General features: G+C 53.4%; 1 protein-coding gene and 1 long non-coding RNA gene across 2 annotated transcripts; both read left to right on the forward strand.

The window, feature by feature from the left end:
• Positions 1-2,254: 2,254 nt before the first annotated feature.
• Positions 2,255-6,899, forward strand: LOC132511026 (uncharacterized). The gene is made up of 2 exons (XR_009537497.1): positions 2,255-2,358; positions 4,397-6,899. It is a non-coding gene; the product is annotated as an uncharacterized LOC132511026 (long non-coding RNA).
• Positions 6,900-8,422: 1,523 nt separating this feature from the next.
• TLCD2 (TLC domain containing 2) lies at positions 8,423-13,282 on the forward strand. Its single transcript, XM_060133708.1, has 4 exons — positions 8,423-8,699; positions 8,924-9,006; positions 9,225-9,307; positions 9,862-13,282. The coding sequence occupies exons 1-4, from the start codon at positions 8,524-8,526 to the stop codon at positions 10,312-10,314; spliced, it is 795 nt and encodes a 264-aa protein (XP_059989691.1). The 5' UTR covers positions 8,423-8,523; the 3' UTR covers positions 10,315-13,282.
• The last annotated feature ends 498 nt before the right edge of the window (positions 13,283-13,780 follow it).

Raw genomic sequence — 13,780 nt, forward strand, 5'->3', positions numbered from 1 at the left:
TTCTCCCAACCTTGCCAAGTCAGTCCTGGGACTTCACACTAAGCTTGTCCTGGAGTGACCCCGACTCCCAGCTCAGGGCTGGGGCAAAATATTTACCTGAGTCTTCTGGCACAGGACTTCCCAGCCAAAGCCCCTGGTTCCTGGGGCCCTTGTGCTCCACCTGTAGCCCCTGGGAGGCCCCACATTAACACCTTTGCAGTGGGGGGTGAAAGTGTAAAACATGGAGCCGTGGAGGGCCAGGAGGTGTCTATGAACAGTTAGAAGTGGAGTAATGGGCAAAGCCAGGAGGATTCCCTTAGCAGGGCCCTTTCTCTTGAGCAGGAAGTAGGGAGCAGCTGGCCTGGGGAGCAGGGTTCTGACCCGGAGGAGGCTTGTTTCCACAGCCATTCCTCTTCTCTAGGTTTGGTCCTCAGCTTCACTGGACCTTCCCCAGTACCCATTCCTAGAGCACCCACACAGCCAGGCAGTCACCATTCTGGGCCTCCCCAGTACTGGCCTCCCAACTAGACCAGGGTAGGGCGGGTCTGAGCAGACAGTGCCGACAGGAAATACCTCTCGTTCCAGGCTCAGAGCCTCTGAAGAACTAACCAGCAGATTGGGGGAGGGAGAGGGGGGAGAGAAGGGGGAGGGAGGAGAAGGGGGGCAGGGGAGGGAGACAGTCTTGGAGTGAGAGGGGAGAGGAAAGAACACTCAAACAGGTCCCCCATATTTGGGGTTTCATCTCCTTCCTTCCCTCACCACCCATGGGGGGGTGGGGATAAAGGGATAAAGGAGGGCAGAACTGGAGGAGGATGTGGTAACAGCTGATTCGTCCCCTGAGGTCACACTTCCCAACAATCAGCTGTTACTGGGGTGGAAGGCAGGAAGTTTCCTTAAAGGCACAACGTTCTGAACACAGGTTCGGCATTCTGGAGCTCCTAGGAGCCATAGCAATCACTTGGTGGAGCCCCTCTTTAAAACGGAAGCAACTATCTCACACTCCAGGCTGTTATCTTCACCCCGCCAATTGGGAGCTTATGGAAAAGTCATGGATCCCTCTCCACACTTTCCTCTTTGGTGGTGGTGGAGAGATGCGAGTGATTGAGGTGGGGTGGGTCTCAGGCTTGCCCCTTTAACTAAGCGGTTCGACAGCTTTTGCCAAGTCATTGGGTTCCTTTCCATTTTTTGTGTTATTTTCCCCCCTTTGGCCCATCCTCCCGCCCCTCTATGCTCTGATTGGCCTCTGGGGAAGGAGCAGCCTCCTCATTGGTCTCCACCTTTGAAATCTCTTCCCTAAGTAGGCCTGAGACGGTGAAAAGCTTCTGGGGGGCGGGACAGAATGGGGGTATTGGGCAGAGGACGGGGTTGCTAGCCAGTTGCACTTTGGCCCGGCCTGGGCCCTAGTTGCTGACCACAAGTCTTCCTTCTACCCTCAGGTGAAGACTCTGCTATAAATCTTTCGTTAGGAAGCTGCTGCTTGAGAGGCTTTGTCTCTCTGTGACTGGGGCGAGACATCTTCTAGCAGAAGTCTCCTCTGATTAGGAAGGCTCCAGGAGAGGTGGAGTAGATCTCTCCATTGAAAGCTGGGGCCAGCCGAGGTGGGCAGTCCTCCCTCCCCCAAAAGCCCCCAGGAGTCCTCATTCCAAAGGAAGAGTCTGGCTGCCCTGGGGGCTGATTTCCACCTTCAGTTCTCCTCACTCCTGCTGCCTCTCCTCCTCCACCTTTCCTGAGAGATCTATCGCCTCCTGCAAGAGTTCAGTGAATCCGTTTGGGGGCTGTCTAAAAGAACCACTCACAGCTCCAAAAAGGAGGGGCTGTAGCCCTTTAAGGACCTCGCCGGGATGGATTCAGAGATGAGTTTAAAAATGCCAACTCACAGGGCGCGCTGGATTCTGGGAACGAGGTGTCAGACCGAGAACTACACTGACCAGTATGCACTGCAAACACACACGCCTTTACTTCCTTCTGCTTTTTAGGACTCGGGTTTGACGTAGCGCCCCTCTAAGCATGTTAGCCTAGGCGGAGGGCTGAGCCACACCTTTTCACCTATTGGCCAGCTCGCAACTTGGTGGGCGCGGCCTAGCGCTACTCCACTAGGCAAAGGGGTGGCTTCCTTGCCAGTCAGAGCTAAGACGGTCGGGGAGGCGGGACCAGGGCTAAGCGCTGGCGCCCTCGAGTGGGTGTGGTCACGCTGCCCAGCAGTGGGCGGTGATTGGCCCTGGGCGGTGCAATCGCAGCTTGTGCGTCACGACGCCGCCAGCTGATCGCAGACTGTAGCCGGTGTGTGCTGGGCGCTGGGAAGAGACAGCGCCGCCGGCCGTGGGGATCGGACGCACTGATTTGCTCCCCTACCCTCAGCACCCCCCCACCCAGCACCAGGTGGGTGTGAGATGGGGTCCCGGCCGCACAGGAGGGAACCATGCTAACGGGGTAATGGGGGAAAGTAGGGTCCTGACGGCCACACCCTGCCCTTCCGGGGGAGGGGAGAGGGGGCGGCGGAGGCTCGGGCGCTCCGGGGGAGAGGGGCCTGGACTGGCTGGAGTAGTGTGTCAGGAGGTTTAAAGAAGGAGTCCGGGACAGTAGGCGTGCGGAGGGTTTTGCTGAGTAGCTGGGAGAAAGACGAGGGGCCGGAGGGCTGGGGGCGGCTAACCTCGGCGCCCTCTGGTCGAGGATACGGGAGCCGGCCTCCCAGCTTGGGGAGGATTTGGACTGGGCGGGTAGCGGGGAGGTGCTTTGCCTCTACCGGCACTCATTGGGTCAGGGCCAGTTGAGCGCCCTGGCAGGGAAGGGGTCTCTGGGCGGGCCGGCCCCTCCTCTCGTTCCCTCCAGGGGATGTTATGTAAGGGGGGAGGGGAGAGGAGTAGGGGGCGGCGGTGCGGGGGGGGGCCTTATGCAACCCAAAGGTTAGAGTTTCACCGCGGGTTGGTGGGGGGAGAAGGCAGGAGGAGAGCCTGGAAACTCTAACCCCCCCCTCCCCAGCCTAACTGGCCGTCTTGGGCCGAGAGAAGGTCACCTCTGCACCTCCCCCCAGCCTGTCCGGTTGTGGGGCCCCTAGCCCAGGCCTGGCCCTGACCGCCTGGGAAGCCGGCTGGCTGGGTGGGGCGCCTGGGTTAGTCATCGCTGGGCTCCCTCTCTCCCCACCTCTCGGCCAACTCTTGGCCCCTCCCCGTGGCCTCTGGCTAGGCTATTGCCCCCACCTCCCTTCGGCTGTAGTTCCAGCCTCCAACTCATTTGGCCTGTCATCCTGGCTGTCAGACTGGGCTAGGAGCTGTCAGGGTGCCAAAGGGCTGATGGAGCAGCTGGTCAGAGGGTCAGTGCCCTGGGCCCACCCCGCCCTGCAGCCAAGGGCACCTGCTTGGCACAGACTCTCAGCAGCAGCTGAGTCCTATGGGCTGAACAGAGCCTGCTCAGACAGAGAGGAGTGGGAAGGAGTTGGACTGGTCACCTGGGAGAAGGAAGATACCACAAAGTTCATGCCTCCCAAGAGGGTTTTGTAATTTGAAAACCTCCCACCCTAATCTTTCTTACCCTCGGAGTATAGAAATCTCAAGGCAGGACCGCCTTGGCTCCTTAAACTGGCATGGGCCATGCCCTCGGACTAAGTGTCAGCACAGACCCACCCTCCCGAGCTCACAGCCCTCAAGCCTGCCACACCCCCAGCCCCCTCCCTGGGCCATGCTGCAGGGCCCGGCTTTTCCTGCTGATTCATGCGTTGGAACTGTGGGGGCGGGGCTTGGAACTTGGAACAAAGTTCAGACATGGAGGGGACGGCAGACAGCCTGGAATTCATACCAGATGTACCCGGAATGTGCAAGCGGAATGCCTGGCATTTAAGAGTCCTGGGGAAGCTGCCCAACCACCCTGCCCTACCTCCCTCCCCTCCAGCCTCTGGTCCCCTGTCCTCTCCTCACAGTCCCAGGAGCCTCTGCTGACCTTCTTCCAAACTCTAGACCTCCTCCCTTCCTCACTCTTCCCCAGATGTAAGCCCCCCAAAACTCTTCTTCCAGCTGAACTCCCTGGGACCAAGTCAGTTGGGCTGATCCCTGAACTCGCATTTCTGGATCTGAGGTACAGCTTCTCACCTAATACCTGGCTGACTGGTGAGGTGTGTCCAGGCTCCCAAGTCCTGCCCTCTCAGTGCTGAGGAGGCTGGGGGCCCCTGTGGGTAGCTGGGGCAAGAGGGGGTGGTGGTGAGAGCAGATATGGGTTTCTACAGCCTTCAGTTCTGGAAAGAGGAGCAAGGAAATAGGTTTAGAGCTGCCTCTTGTCTATCACTGAGGAGCTCAGGTCAGAGCCAAGAACCCTTCATTAGAAGGTTGACCATCTTCTGGGGCTGCACCTTGATGGCCAGGGCAACAGTGTCCCTGTGACATGGCCCTGCTCAGATCTTCCCCATTTTTCCTTCCTTTCCCTTTAGGCACCTGTACCTCCCACATCCTCACCTGGCTGAGCCGCAGTAGTTCTTCAGTGGCAAGCTTTATGTCCTGACCCAGCTAAAGCTGCCAGTTGAAGAACTGTTGCCCTCTGCCCCTGGCTTCGAGGAGGAGGAGGAAGAAGAGAAGGAGCTGCCTTCCCCTCATCTGGAAGGTGACAGAACTGGGTCTGGGAAGGTCTGAACAGCGAGCGTGATGATACCTTTGGGAAAGGGAACCCTATTCAGCTGGAGAACCTTCACCCAGATTGAGCCAGCAGGAGAGAAAATTTCAGATTAGAGACCTTGGCTGAATTGGGGAATAGATGGCTCTGACTACACCCAAGGTTAGTTGGTCTCTGTGTGACAATGGGAAGAAGTGGAGCAAAGAAAACCCTGCCTACCCCTTTACCTAGATGTCTTTCCTGACCCTCCTTCCTTCCTCGTCCCCCCTTCTTTCCTACTGGCCTTTCCAAGTTCAAAAGTAAGTTTCCTCTTCAGGGAAAAGGTCATACTGAGACTCCCATCTGAGTAGTCATCCCCCTGCTCTTAATTTTTCCCCGTATTTCCTTAGTCTGGCCCAGACTCTAGATTCAGGGATACTTACCTCTATGTGAGACGCTTAGACCTCCTGTCTCATCTTCTCCACCTGTGAGGTGGGGCAATCACACAGTTGAGCATGCGTGAGGGAATCAGAAGCCCACTTGTGTGGACTCAGAGCCTGGGCTCTCCACAGTGGGTGGGAACAAAACAGCTTTTCACATAAGCTGTTGCCCTTCCCCCATCCCTGACCAGAACCCCAGGAGCTGGGGGTGGAGGTTGGAGAGAGGGACTAGGGTTAGACCAATGCAAGGGGCTGCTGGGAAATCAGTCTCTGCATTGACTTCCCACCAATCAAAGGTGTCCCAGGCTTCCCCTGCCTCCCAAAGCAGGGCTGCAGCCCCTGATGGGTTCCAGCTGCCACTGCTCTCTTCCCGCACTCACTTTTCCAGGATAGTGTGTGAGATTTAGCTCAGGCCTGTGCACGCTGGAAATTCTCCCCTCCAGCAACCAGAAGAGATAGGTTATGGGAGGTAATCCCTTTAGGGGCATCAGGCAGAGTAAACTTGCCACCCCCAGCTCCTGATCTAATGTCACTCTAAGGCTCAGGCTCTGGTGTGGTTCAGCCTTGGCCCAGTCTCCCTGTCTGAAGGTGACCAAGTTCAGGGGTTACAGGAAGCTGTTTGTTCCGTTTGGGGGCAGAAGTTGTGCAGGGAGCTGGGTCCTATTCTCCATTTATGAGAAACAGATTTAGGGCAGAGTAGATCACCGAACCCACCCTTCTGCAGCCTAAGCTGGATGTGTATGGGACTGCGGTAGAGGGGGGTGGGTAGACTGAGTCCACTCATAGGCTGCCACAAGGGTCGCTCTGTCCCTAGACATTGCTTCCATCCTTTCTTCCCCTCCTCGCTTCACTGGCCACAGTGTCTCCCTCCAGCCTTGGGTATGTGGCTCTGCCATCCTCACCCATCATGGAGCAGAAATGAGGAAGAGCAGCCTGGGAACACAGAGGCAGGCAGAAGACTAGTGAAGGACCAGGCCTGGAGAGCACAGGGCCCTGTCTGGACATCTGCTGAGGGGGGGCCCATAGAGGCCAGGAGAGCCCCAGGAGGAGGGAGAACGGCCAGCCTCCATCGAGGACAAGCTTCCAGCCATCTACTTCATTCTCCGTTGCTCTCCAGTCGTTCTGCCTCCCTCAGAGATGTGGGACCATGTTAAAGCGTCCTTGACTTCATCCTGCTGCTTCCACCTCTCCCCACCATGTAATTTAGCTGTGAAAGGACATATGCAGAAAATTCTTAAAAGAAATTCAAATGGATTTGAATGTGTGGGAAAAAATGTGTGCTTCATTAGTAATTAAAGAGAGGCAAATATAGCTGAAAGCATTTTTCCCGTAGCAAACTATAACAGAAAAAAAATAAGACCCAGTTATTGGCAAAGGAGTACTAAAATAACACTCTCTGCATTGCATATGGGCATACAAATTGGTACAGCCTTACTGATGTCAGTTTGGTAATATGTATCAAACATCCTAAAAGTTTCCATGGCCTTTGACCTAGTCATTCTACATTTGGGAATTTATCCTAAGGAAATAATTAAAGATTAGTTTAAACGATGTTCATCCCAGCACTGCAGTAGAGAAAAATTAGAAGCAACTATCTGGTTGGGAATTGATTTCTTTTCTGCTATAATTGAAATTTGCAAGAGGGGGTTGCTTAAGTAAATTATTGTATATCCATCCGGATGGTGGGGTGGAGTGCTGCGCAGCCATTAAAAGTCACATAGAAGAACATTTGACTGGAAAGAAAAATGCTCCTTGAACATTCAAAAGGTTATAAAAATGGTGTATATTATGTGATCTCAATTTTGTTTTTATACATAAAACAGTCTGAAAAAGACTGACGACATACTCCAAATTGTTAATAATAGTAGTTACCTTTGAATGATGGAATAAAATAGTTGTAATTTTTCTGTTTGGTTTTCTGTAGTTGCCAAATTTTCTACATTAATTGTGCATGACTTCCATATAATAAAATTTAAAAGAATCAGTGTAGGGCTCCCCTGGTGGCGCAGTGGTTGAGAGTCCGCCTGCCGATGCGGGGGACATGGGTTTGTGCCCCGGTCCAGGAAGATCCCACATGCCACGGAGCGGCTGGGCCCGTGAGCCATGGCCACTGAGCCTGCGCGTCCGGAGCCTGTGCTCCGCAATGGGAGAGACCACAACAGTGAGAGGCCCGCGTACCGCAAAAATAAATAAATAAATAAAAAAGAATCAGTGTAATTTTTAAAACTTTTGGAGAGGTGGGTGTGGAAGAAATGAAGGGATGCCCCCAGCCCCATTCGTTTAATGGGGTTTTGGTGGAGGAGGAGGGTTGTGAGAACGTTTGGGGGAGCTATTCGTTTATGAATTTTATTCTTTGGGAGTGGCTGGAATCCACCCTCTCCTGCACAGGGAGCAGCTCTCTGAATTGGTGACAGCCATCTAAAGAGGTGTGGAGTGGAGTAAGACAGAAGGAAAACAAGTAAAAACCTGTCAGTCTTCGGGAGAGGGAAATCTCCCCGGCCCCAAGGCCGAAAGGTTCTAGAATCCTAACAGTCCTGTCTCTAAAAGCAAGATGGGTCTTTGTTTTTCTCTTTGATTCTGCCCCAATCTTGAGGTGACCCTGTGTGACCTCTCCTTGCCTCCTCAGATTGGAAGAGATACTCACTTGCCCCCTAACAGGTACCAAGCCCTGGGGGAGGGGTGCTTTTCAAGGCTATAGGGCTGAGTGGTTCCTTTTTGCCTCCCCTTCCTAATAATAAGGCTCCTCTGGAGGGCCCCCAGAAGAGCTTAGGGGAGGAGCCCCGGTGGGTCGCTTCTGGAAAATGGGAGCTGTTGTTCCCTATGAGAGGTACTATGTAAGGGCGCAGGACACCTGGAGTTACGGGGTTGCTGGGATGTGTTAAAAGGTCTGGAAACCTCGTAAGTGGTGGCTCTAAGGAAGTGAGCTGCCCCCTTCCCCACAACCGAGACCGGGGTGGGGCGCGGGGCAGACTGGTGACGAGGCGTAAGCACGTGGGAGTGGGTTTGCTCTGGCCTCTAACTTCAGGGCTGCGTCGGTGGGGTGGGTCGGAAGAGCAGCAGGTGAAAGGTTAGAGAGGGGAAAGGAGGGGAAAGTTAATGGGGCTGGGCCTCTGGGAGTGTCAGGTGAGATTAGTCACCCATTTCTGGATTTGCGAGGACTTCGGGACACATGGGGCTTGGGGAGACCCCTATCGACATCCCGGAAAGCCTCCCTGAGCTCCGTTTCAGGGTTTGGTCCCGGGAAGCCCCCTACCAGACATTCCCCGCTGGGGCGGGACACGATCGGTTGCTGTGGCTCCAGGGGCGGTGGCCCACGGCTGCTCCAATCACCACCCAGCCGGGGGTTGGGGGCGTGGACGAGCCCTGGAAAAGTTAAGGCGGAATCCGTAGGCGGGGCGGGCGGGGGAGTCCAGGGGTGCAGCCTTGCCGGGAAACTGGTTCGCAGTCCCCGCAGGGGGCGTTGGATGTGTCGGGACTGAGAGCTCAGGAGCCCAAGGGACGGATCCGGACCTAGCCAGCCCGCCAGGCCATGGCGCCCTCTGGGCTCCTCGTGACCGGCGCCTCCTTCGCCGCCTTCCGGGGGCTGCACTGGGGGCTGCAGCTTCTGCCCACGCCGGGATCTGCTGCCCAGGACCGTTGGAAGTGGCGGAACATCTGTGTCTCCCTGGTTCACAGCCTGCTCACGGGGGCCGGGGCGCTACTCGGGTGCGGGGCTTAGGGGTTTGGGAGGCACCGTGATGAGGGTGAGAGAGACGGGTGGAAGGCTGAGATTAGAAGACCCGGCGGCACCTTTAGAATCAATGTGAGGCCTCGAGAGTCTGAGACTGGGGTGGGGATGTAGATGGGTGGGCGGTGTGGATACGTCCACGGCGGGAGAATAAGATCTGGGTCTGCACAGACGCTGACCATGGCTCCCGCATCTCCTCCAGGCTGTCGCTCTACCCTCAGATGGCCGCCGACCCAATTCATGGCCACCCGCCCTGGGCCCTGGTGCTGGTGGCTATATCTGTGGGTGAGTCTGCAGGGAAGGCTGAACCGGTTTGGGGTGGGGGACAACCTTCCAACGGTGGGGTCTCCTTCCCTGGCCCGGCCTGCGATGGGGTTAAATGTTTCTGGCGGCTTTACTGAGAGAAACTCAAGAGCTGGGAAAAGGAGGGAGTGGAGATTCCTCTCCAGACCGTACGCTGGCTTGGGGGAAGCCTAACACCACCCTCCCCTCCTTGCCCCCAGGTTATTTCCTAGCCGATGGAGCTGACATGCTGTGGAACCAGACGTTGGGCCAGGCCTGGGAACTTCTTTGTCACCATTTGGTGGTGAGACTTGGGGAGAGGCAAGACAGGAAAGGAGGGATGCCTAGCCTGGGGTCCCCAATCTCTCACCAATTTTCTGTCCTATGACTTCCCAGAGAGTCTGAGCCCTGCTGGTGCTTGATCCTCCCAACCTTAGGCTGAATTGGGGGGGGAGGGGATTGACTGCTGGCCACTGCTGGGAGTCTGAGCACTGTCTACGGAGATTGTATTCCCACAGGTGTGGGAAACATTGACTGTGGAGCTTTTCTGAGAAGAGGGAGCCCCAGTATAGGGCGTGGCGATGGGTGTGAAAGCACAGGAATGCAAATGAAGGGGGTGGGGTTCCGTGCAGATGCTACAGCTCCAGGGGAGACAGCCTAGGCGCCAAACCTGCTTCAATTCTATGGAAGGGTTGTTTCAAGCCCATTCAGGCCCCTACCATAAGGGTAAGCATAAGGTAGGGTTTCGGGGAGGGGTGCCCCAAAATGCTTGGGAGCCCCTGTCAAGGACTGGGATATTGGAACATGATGGGTGGTAGGTCATGGAAGGTCCTCTGACCTCTGACCTTGGCTCCCCAGGTAGTGAGCTGCCTCAGCACTGCCATTCTCTCTGGCCACTATGTGGGCTTCTCTGTGGTGTCTCTGCTCCTGGAGCTGAACTCCACCTGCCTGCACCTACGGAAGCTGCTGCTGCTTTCTCGCCAGGCCCCATCCCTGGCCTTCAGTGTGACTAGCTGGGCCACCCTGGCTACCCTGGCCCTCTTCCGCCTGGTTCCGCTGGGATGGATGAGTCTGTGGCTGATCCGGCAACACCACCAGATACCTATTGCTCTGGTCATCCTTGGTGGAACTGGACTGGTCACTGTGGGTGCTACGAGTATCACACTGGGTGTCCGCATTTTGGTCAGTGATGTCCTGCGGTCTCGGCCCCGCCCACCCATCCCTGAGCACAAGGAAACCAAGGGCACCAGGACTTGTTGCGATGGTGAGCCTGTCACCAGGGATGATTCTACTCTCAGCCTGAAAGACTGAAGAGAAGCCTCAGGCTCCTCCTCTGCCAGTCCTGGGGGAGGTAGAACCAGGACAAGGAGATGGTGGTCTTCAATGCACTGTCCCCCAGGGGTAAGGCCTGGACTGGGTTTTCAGTATCTCAGTTCCTCTTCCAGCTAACTCCTGCATTCCTAGGATCTGAGAAGAAATGCTAATAATATTCATGGATGGGTGGGAACCTCAGCTATTGTTCACTGAATCCCATCGTCAGTTGACCGCCCTTTCCAGCAGACTAACTCCAGAGGTATAGCCTGTGTTACCAATAAAGGGTGGCAGGATGCATGAAGCTGGAGGAAAGTGCCAATGGGGACAGAGACCCTTCGCTTTAGCACAGGAACGGATGAGGAAAGATGAAGTCCTACTAGGATCAGAGAGAGATCTAGTACCAAAGGGGTGGGGTTGGAGAGAAGAGAGACCTTACCTATGACCAAATTATGGCAGAGGGAGGAGGGCACAACAGGTGAACAGGTGCTATGCATAGCCAGTAGGGATGGACGTAACGGTTGCCAAGAGACAGAAGAAATTGGACCACAACAATTGCTGGTGATATTTCTGGTTCTCAAAGTCACACTATTCTGTTTGTACTTCACCCTAGTCCTACTGTGTCCAGCATGTTCCTTTTGCTTTTTTTTAGTGTCTTCTGACCTTTTCAAAGAAAATGCAGATTCTTAGAGGAATGAGCACGGGGCTAGGTCTGTCTTCTCAGGACTGTACTGAAGTCCAGAGCCATAGCAGGAACTCAACCACCCGTTCTGGGTGCCCAGTGTAGGGTCTTCCCAGGGCCAGGCTTTCATGGAAGAACGAGGGCAGAGGCAGAAGCAGATGAGGTACGGCTTCCGCTCGGCTGCAGAGGAATTAAGGAATATCTGACTCTCTTCTGGGATTCATTTGCAAGCTCCCCTTTCTCCCCTGCTACTTCTACTGCATTTTTTTCTGTTGCACAAGACCCCTCCCTTCTTCAGGCAGAACATCCAGGTTATGGGAAGTGTAAGCAGATTAAAGTTGCTATTCTACTAAACAATGGACAGAAATAGATAACCCTTAATTATCCACAGAAAAGATACATGAGCAAAAGCCAGAGACAGGAAGATGAACGCATAAAGTGGAGCTTGAGAGAGACAAAGGGAATGAAAGAAACAGACATGTACTGATTGAAGGACAGATAGAAAAAGATTTGCTACAGAGACGAAGAGAGACGGAGGGCAAGACAGAATCCTTGGCAGAAATAGAGAAAGTCTGTTATAGATGCAGAGAAGAACGAAAATCATAGAATTGGTTAAATGGTCATAAACAAAGAGGACAAGCAAAATGGAAATAAAGGCTGACAGGAAGGGATCCCAAAGGTGGAAGGTACAGATAGTCTAGACAGTGAAACAGGGAGAGTGAGTGACAAGGAGGAACCACCAGATTCCCAGGAGACAGAGGTAATAGTGGCTGGTAGATTAGCAGAGGGAGACGAGAGAGAGGTGGAAATAGAGATGAGGGGGATGAGTCAGGGGAGCTGAGAAGCAGAAGAACAGAAGGTGGAGGAGGCAGTCAATGGAAAGATTCATTGACAGAAAAAGCAGGCAATATGTTGAGTTGGAGACGGGCAGAAAGACAAAGGACAAACAGCTACAGTGCACAACCCAGAGACAGGGGTTGACAGGAACTGAGAGGCAGAGACTGGTAGGACGATGAGAAGTAAGAATCGGGGATGTGAAATGACAAGAATAAGCAAAGGAACTGAAGACAAGCACAGAAAACGGGGGTGGGGGAGGGCAGAATGGTGAAATTAACATCCAGAGGAAGGAAGGAAGAAAAGGAGGGAGCACAGAGATGGAGAGAGGAAAAACCATCGTATAGATGGGATAAAAGAGAGAGAGGGACTGTGAGATATCCCCATCAGAGAGTCATTAAAACCAAAGCACAAAGGGGGAAAATGATGAACAGAGACTGAGGAGAAACTGCGACAGTTGGAAGTAAACGCAGGCAGAAAACGAGCAGAGGGTTTGAATGTAATCAGACTAAAACCAGAGATGCAAAGGTGTGGAAGTTAAGGTAGAGAAACAAAGCAGAATTCTGTCAGAGTTTGTCCTTAACAGAAGTAGTATCTTCAAACCTCAATTTGCTATTTTAACCAAATGCCTTGATTAATGAAAACATTGTTTTCAGCTTTCAAAGAAAAAGAAATGTGACAAACCCATGGGAGGAATCTCTTCCCTATGTGTTCATGTCAATATTGATTCATTCCCAGCCCTACACCTTTTCTTTTGCCACTGCCATGAATTCATGGTCCAAGTGAGTTCCCTTCTTGGGAAAGCTTGGTAGTACCTATGAAGGGTGCCCAAGAACTTGACCATTAGGGAAATATGGCTATTTCTATGGGTAAACTAGTAAAACCCATACAGGAAGGGATTAGCTACCTGTGCAGGTAGGACATAAGTGGACACTTGAAGAATTTGGGATCACACACAAATTTCCATCATGGAGACCCAGTGAAACTTCAGGAAGGCAGGACTAGGATCGTGATTGTAATTTAGTGGACATCTCATCAACTGGACCAGCTATAGATGGTGGACCAGATAGAGATGAGATGATGGGAATCAAAGAGCAATAGTCAACTGGGAGCCTGGAAAAGAGAAGCTCAAAATTGCAGAGGTTGGCAGATGCTGTGTTTGGTACAATGAGTTGGGTCACCATGGTGGTGCTGTCAGACCTCACCATGGCCCAGTGAAGTGGTCCTCAAGACTGATTCCATCCATGCCTACTGAGCTACTGGCTAATGAATTCTGTCTTCTGGCACAGGGGAGGGGCTTTCCTGGATGGGAAACGTTGATATTTTATGGTCTCAGAACACTATCCTGATCAAAAATTAATAAATTGCTATACAAATAATAGCATCCGTCTTTTGTGAGTATGGTTACTTTGAGTCACTTTTCTTGGCTCCAGTGGTATCCTAGTTTATAATGCATGCTGGATCATGGAAGATCCAGCATTTGCTGTGAGAAGATCTCTTGGCACTAACTCTTTGACCTACAGAGCCCTAAAGTGGGAACTTTCCTCGTGGCACAGTGGTTAAGAATCTGCCTGCCAATGCAGGAGACAGGGGTTCGAGCCCCGGTCCGGGAAGATCACACATGCCGCAGAGCAACTAAGCCTGTGCGCCACAACTACTGACCCTGCACTCTAGAGCCCATGAGCCACAACTACTGAGCCCACACGCCACAGCTACTGAAGCCCGTGCGCCTAGAGCCCGAGCTCTGGAACAAAGAGAAGCCACCGCAGTGAGAAGCCCGCGCATCACAACAAAGAGTGGCCCCCGCTCGCCGCAACTAGAGAGAAAGGCTGCACGCAGCAACGAAGACCCAATGCAGCAATAAATAAATAAATGTATTTTTAAAAAAGCTCTAAAGTGTTCTAAGATCCTCTACTATGAAAAAACAAATCAAATGTATTCAGTAGAATG

This window comes from Lagenorhynchus albirostris, chromosome 20 (assembly GCF_949774975.1).
Source record: "Lagenorhynchus albirostris chromosome 20, mLagAlb1.1, whole genome shotgun sequence".
In the NCBI taxonomy this organism is placed as follows: domain Eukaryota; kingdom Metazoa; phylum Chordata; class Mammalia; order Artiodactyla; family Delphinidae; genus Lagenorhynchus; species Lagenorhynchus albirostris.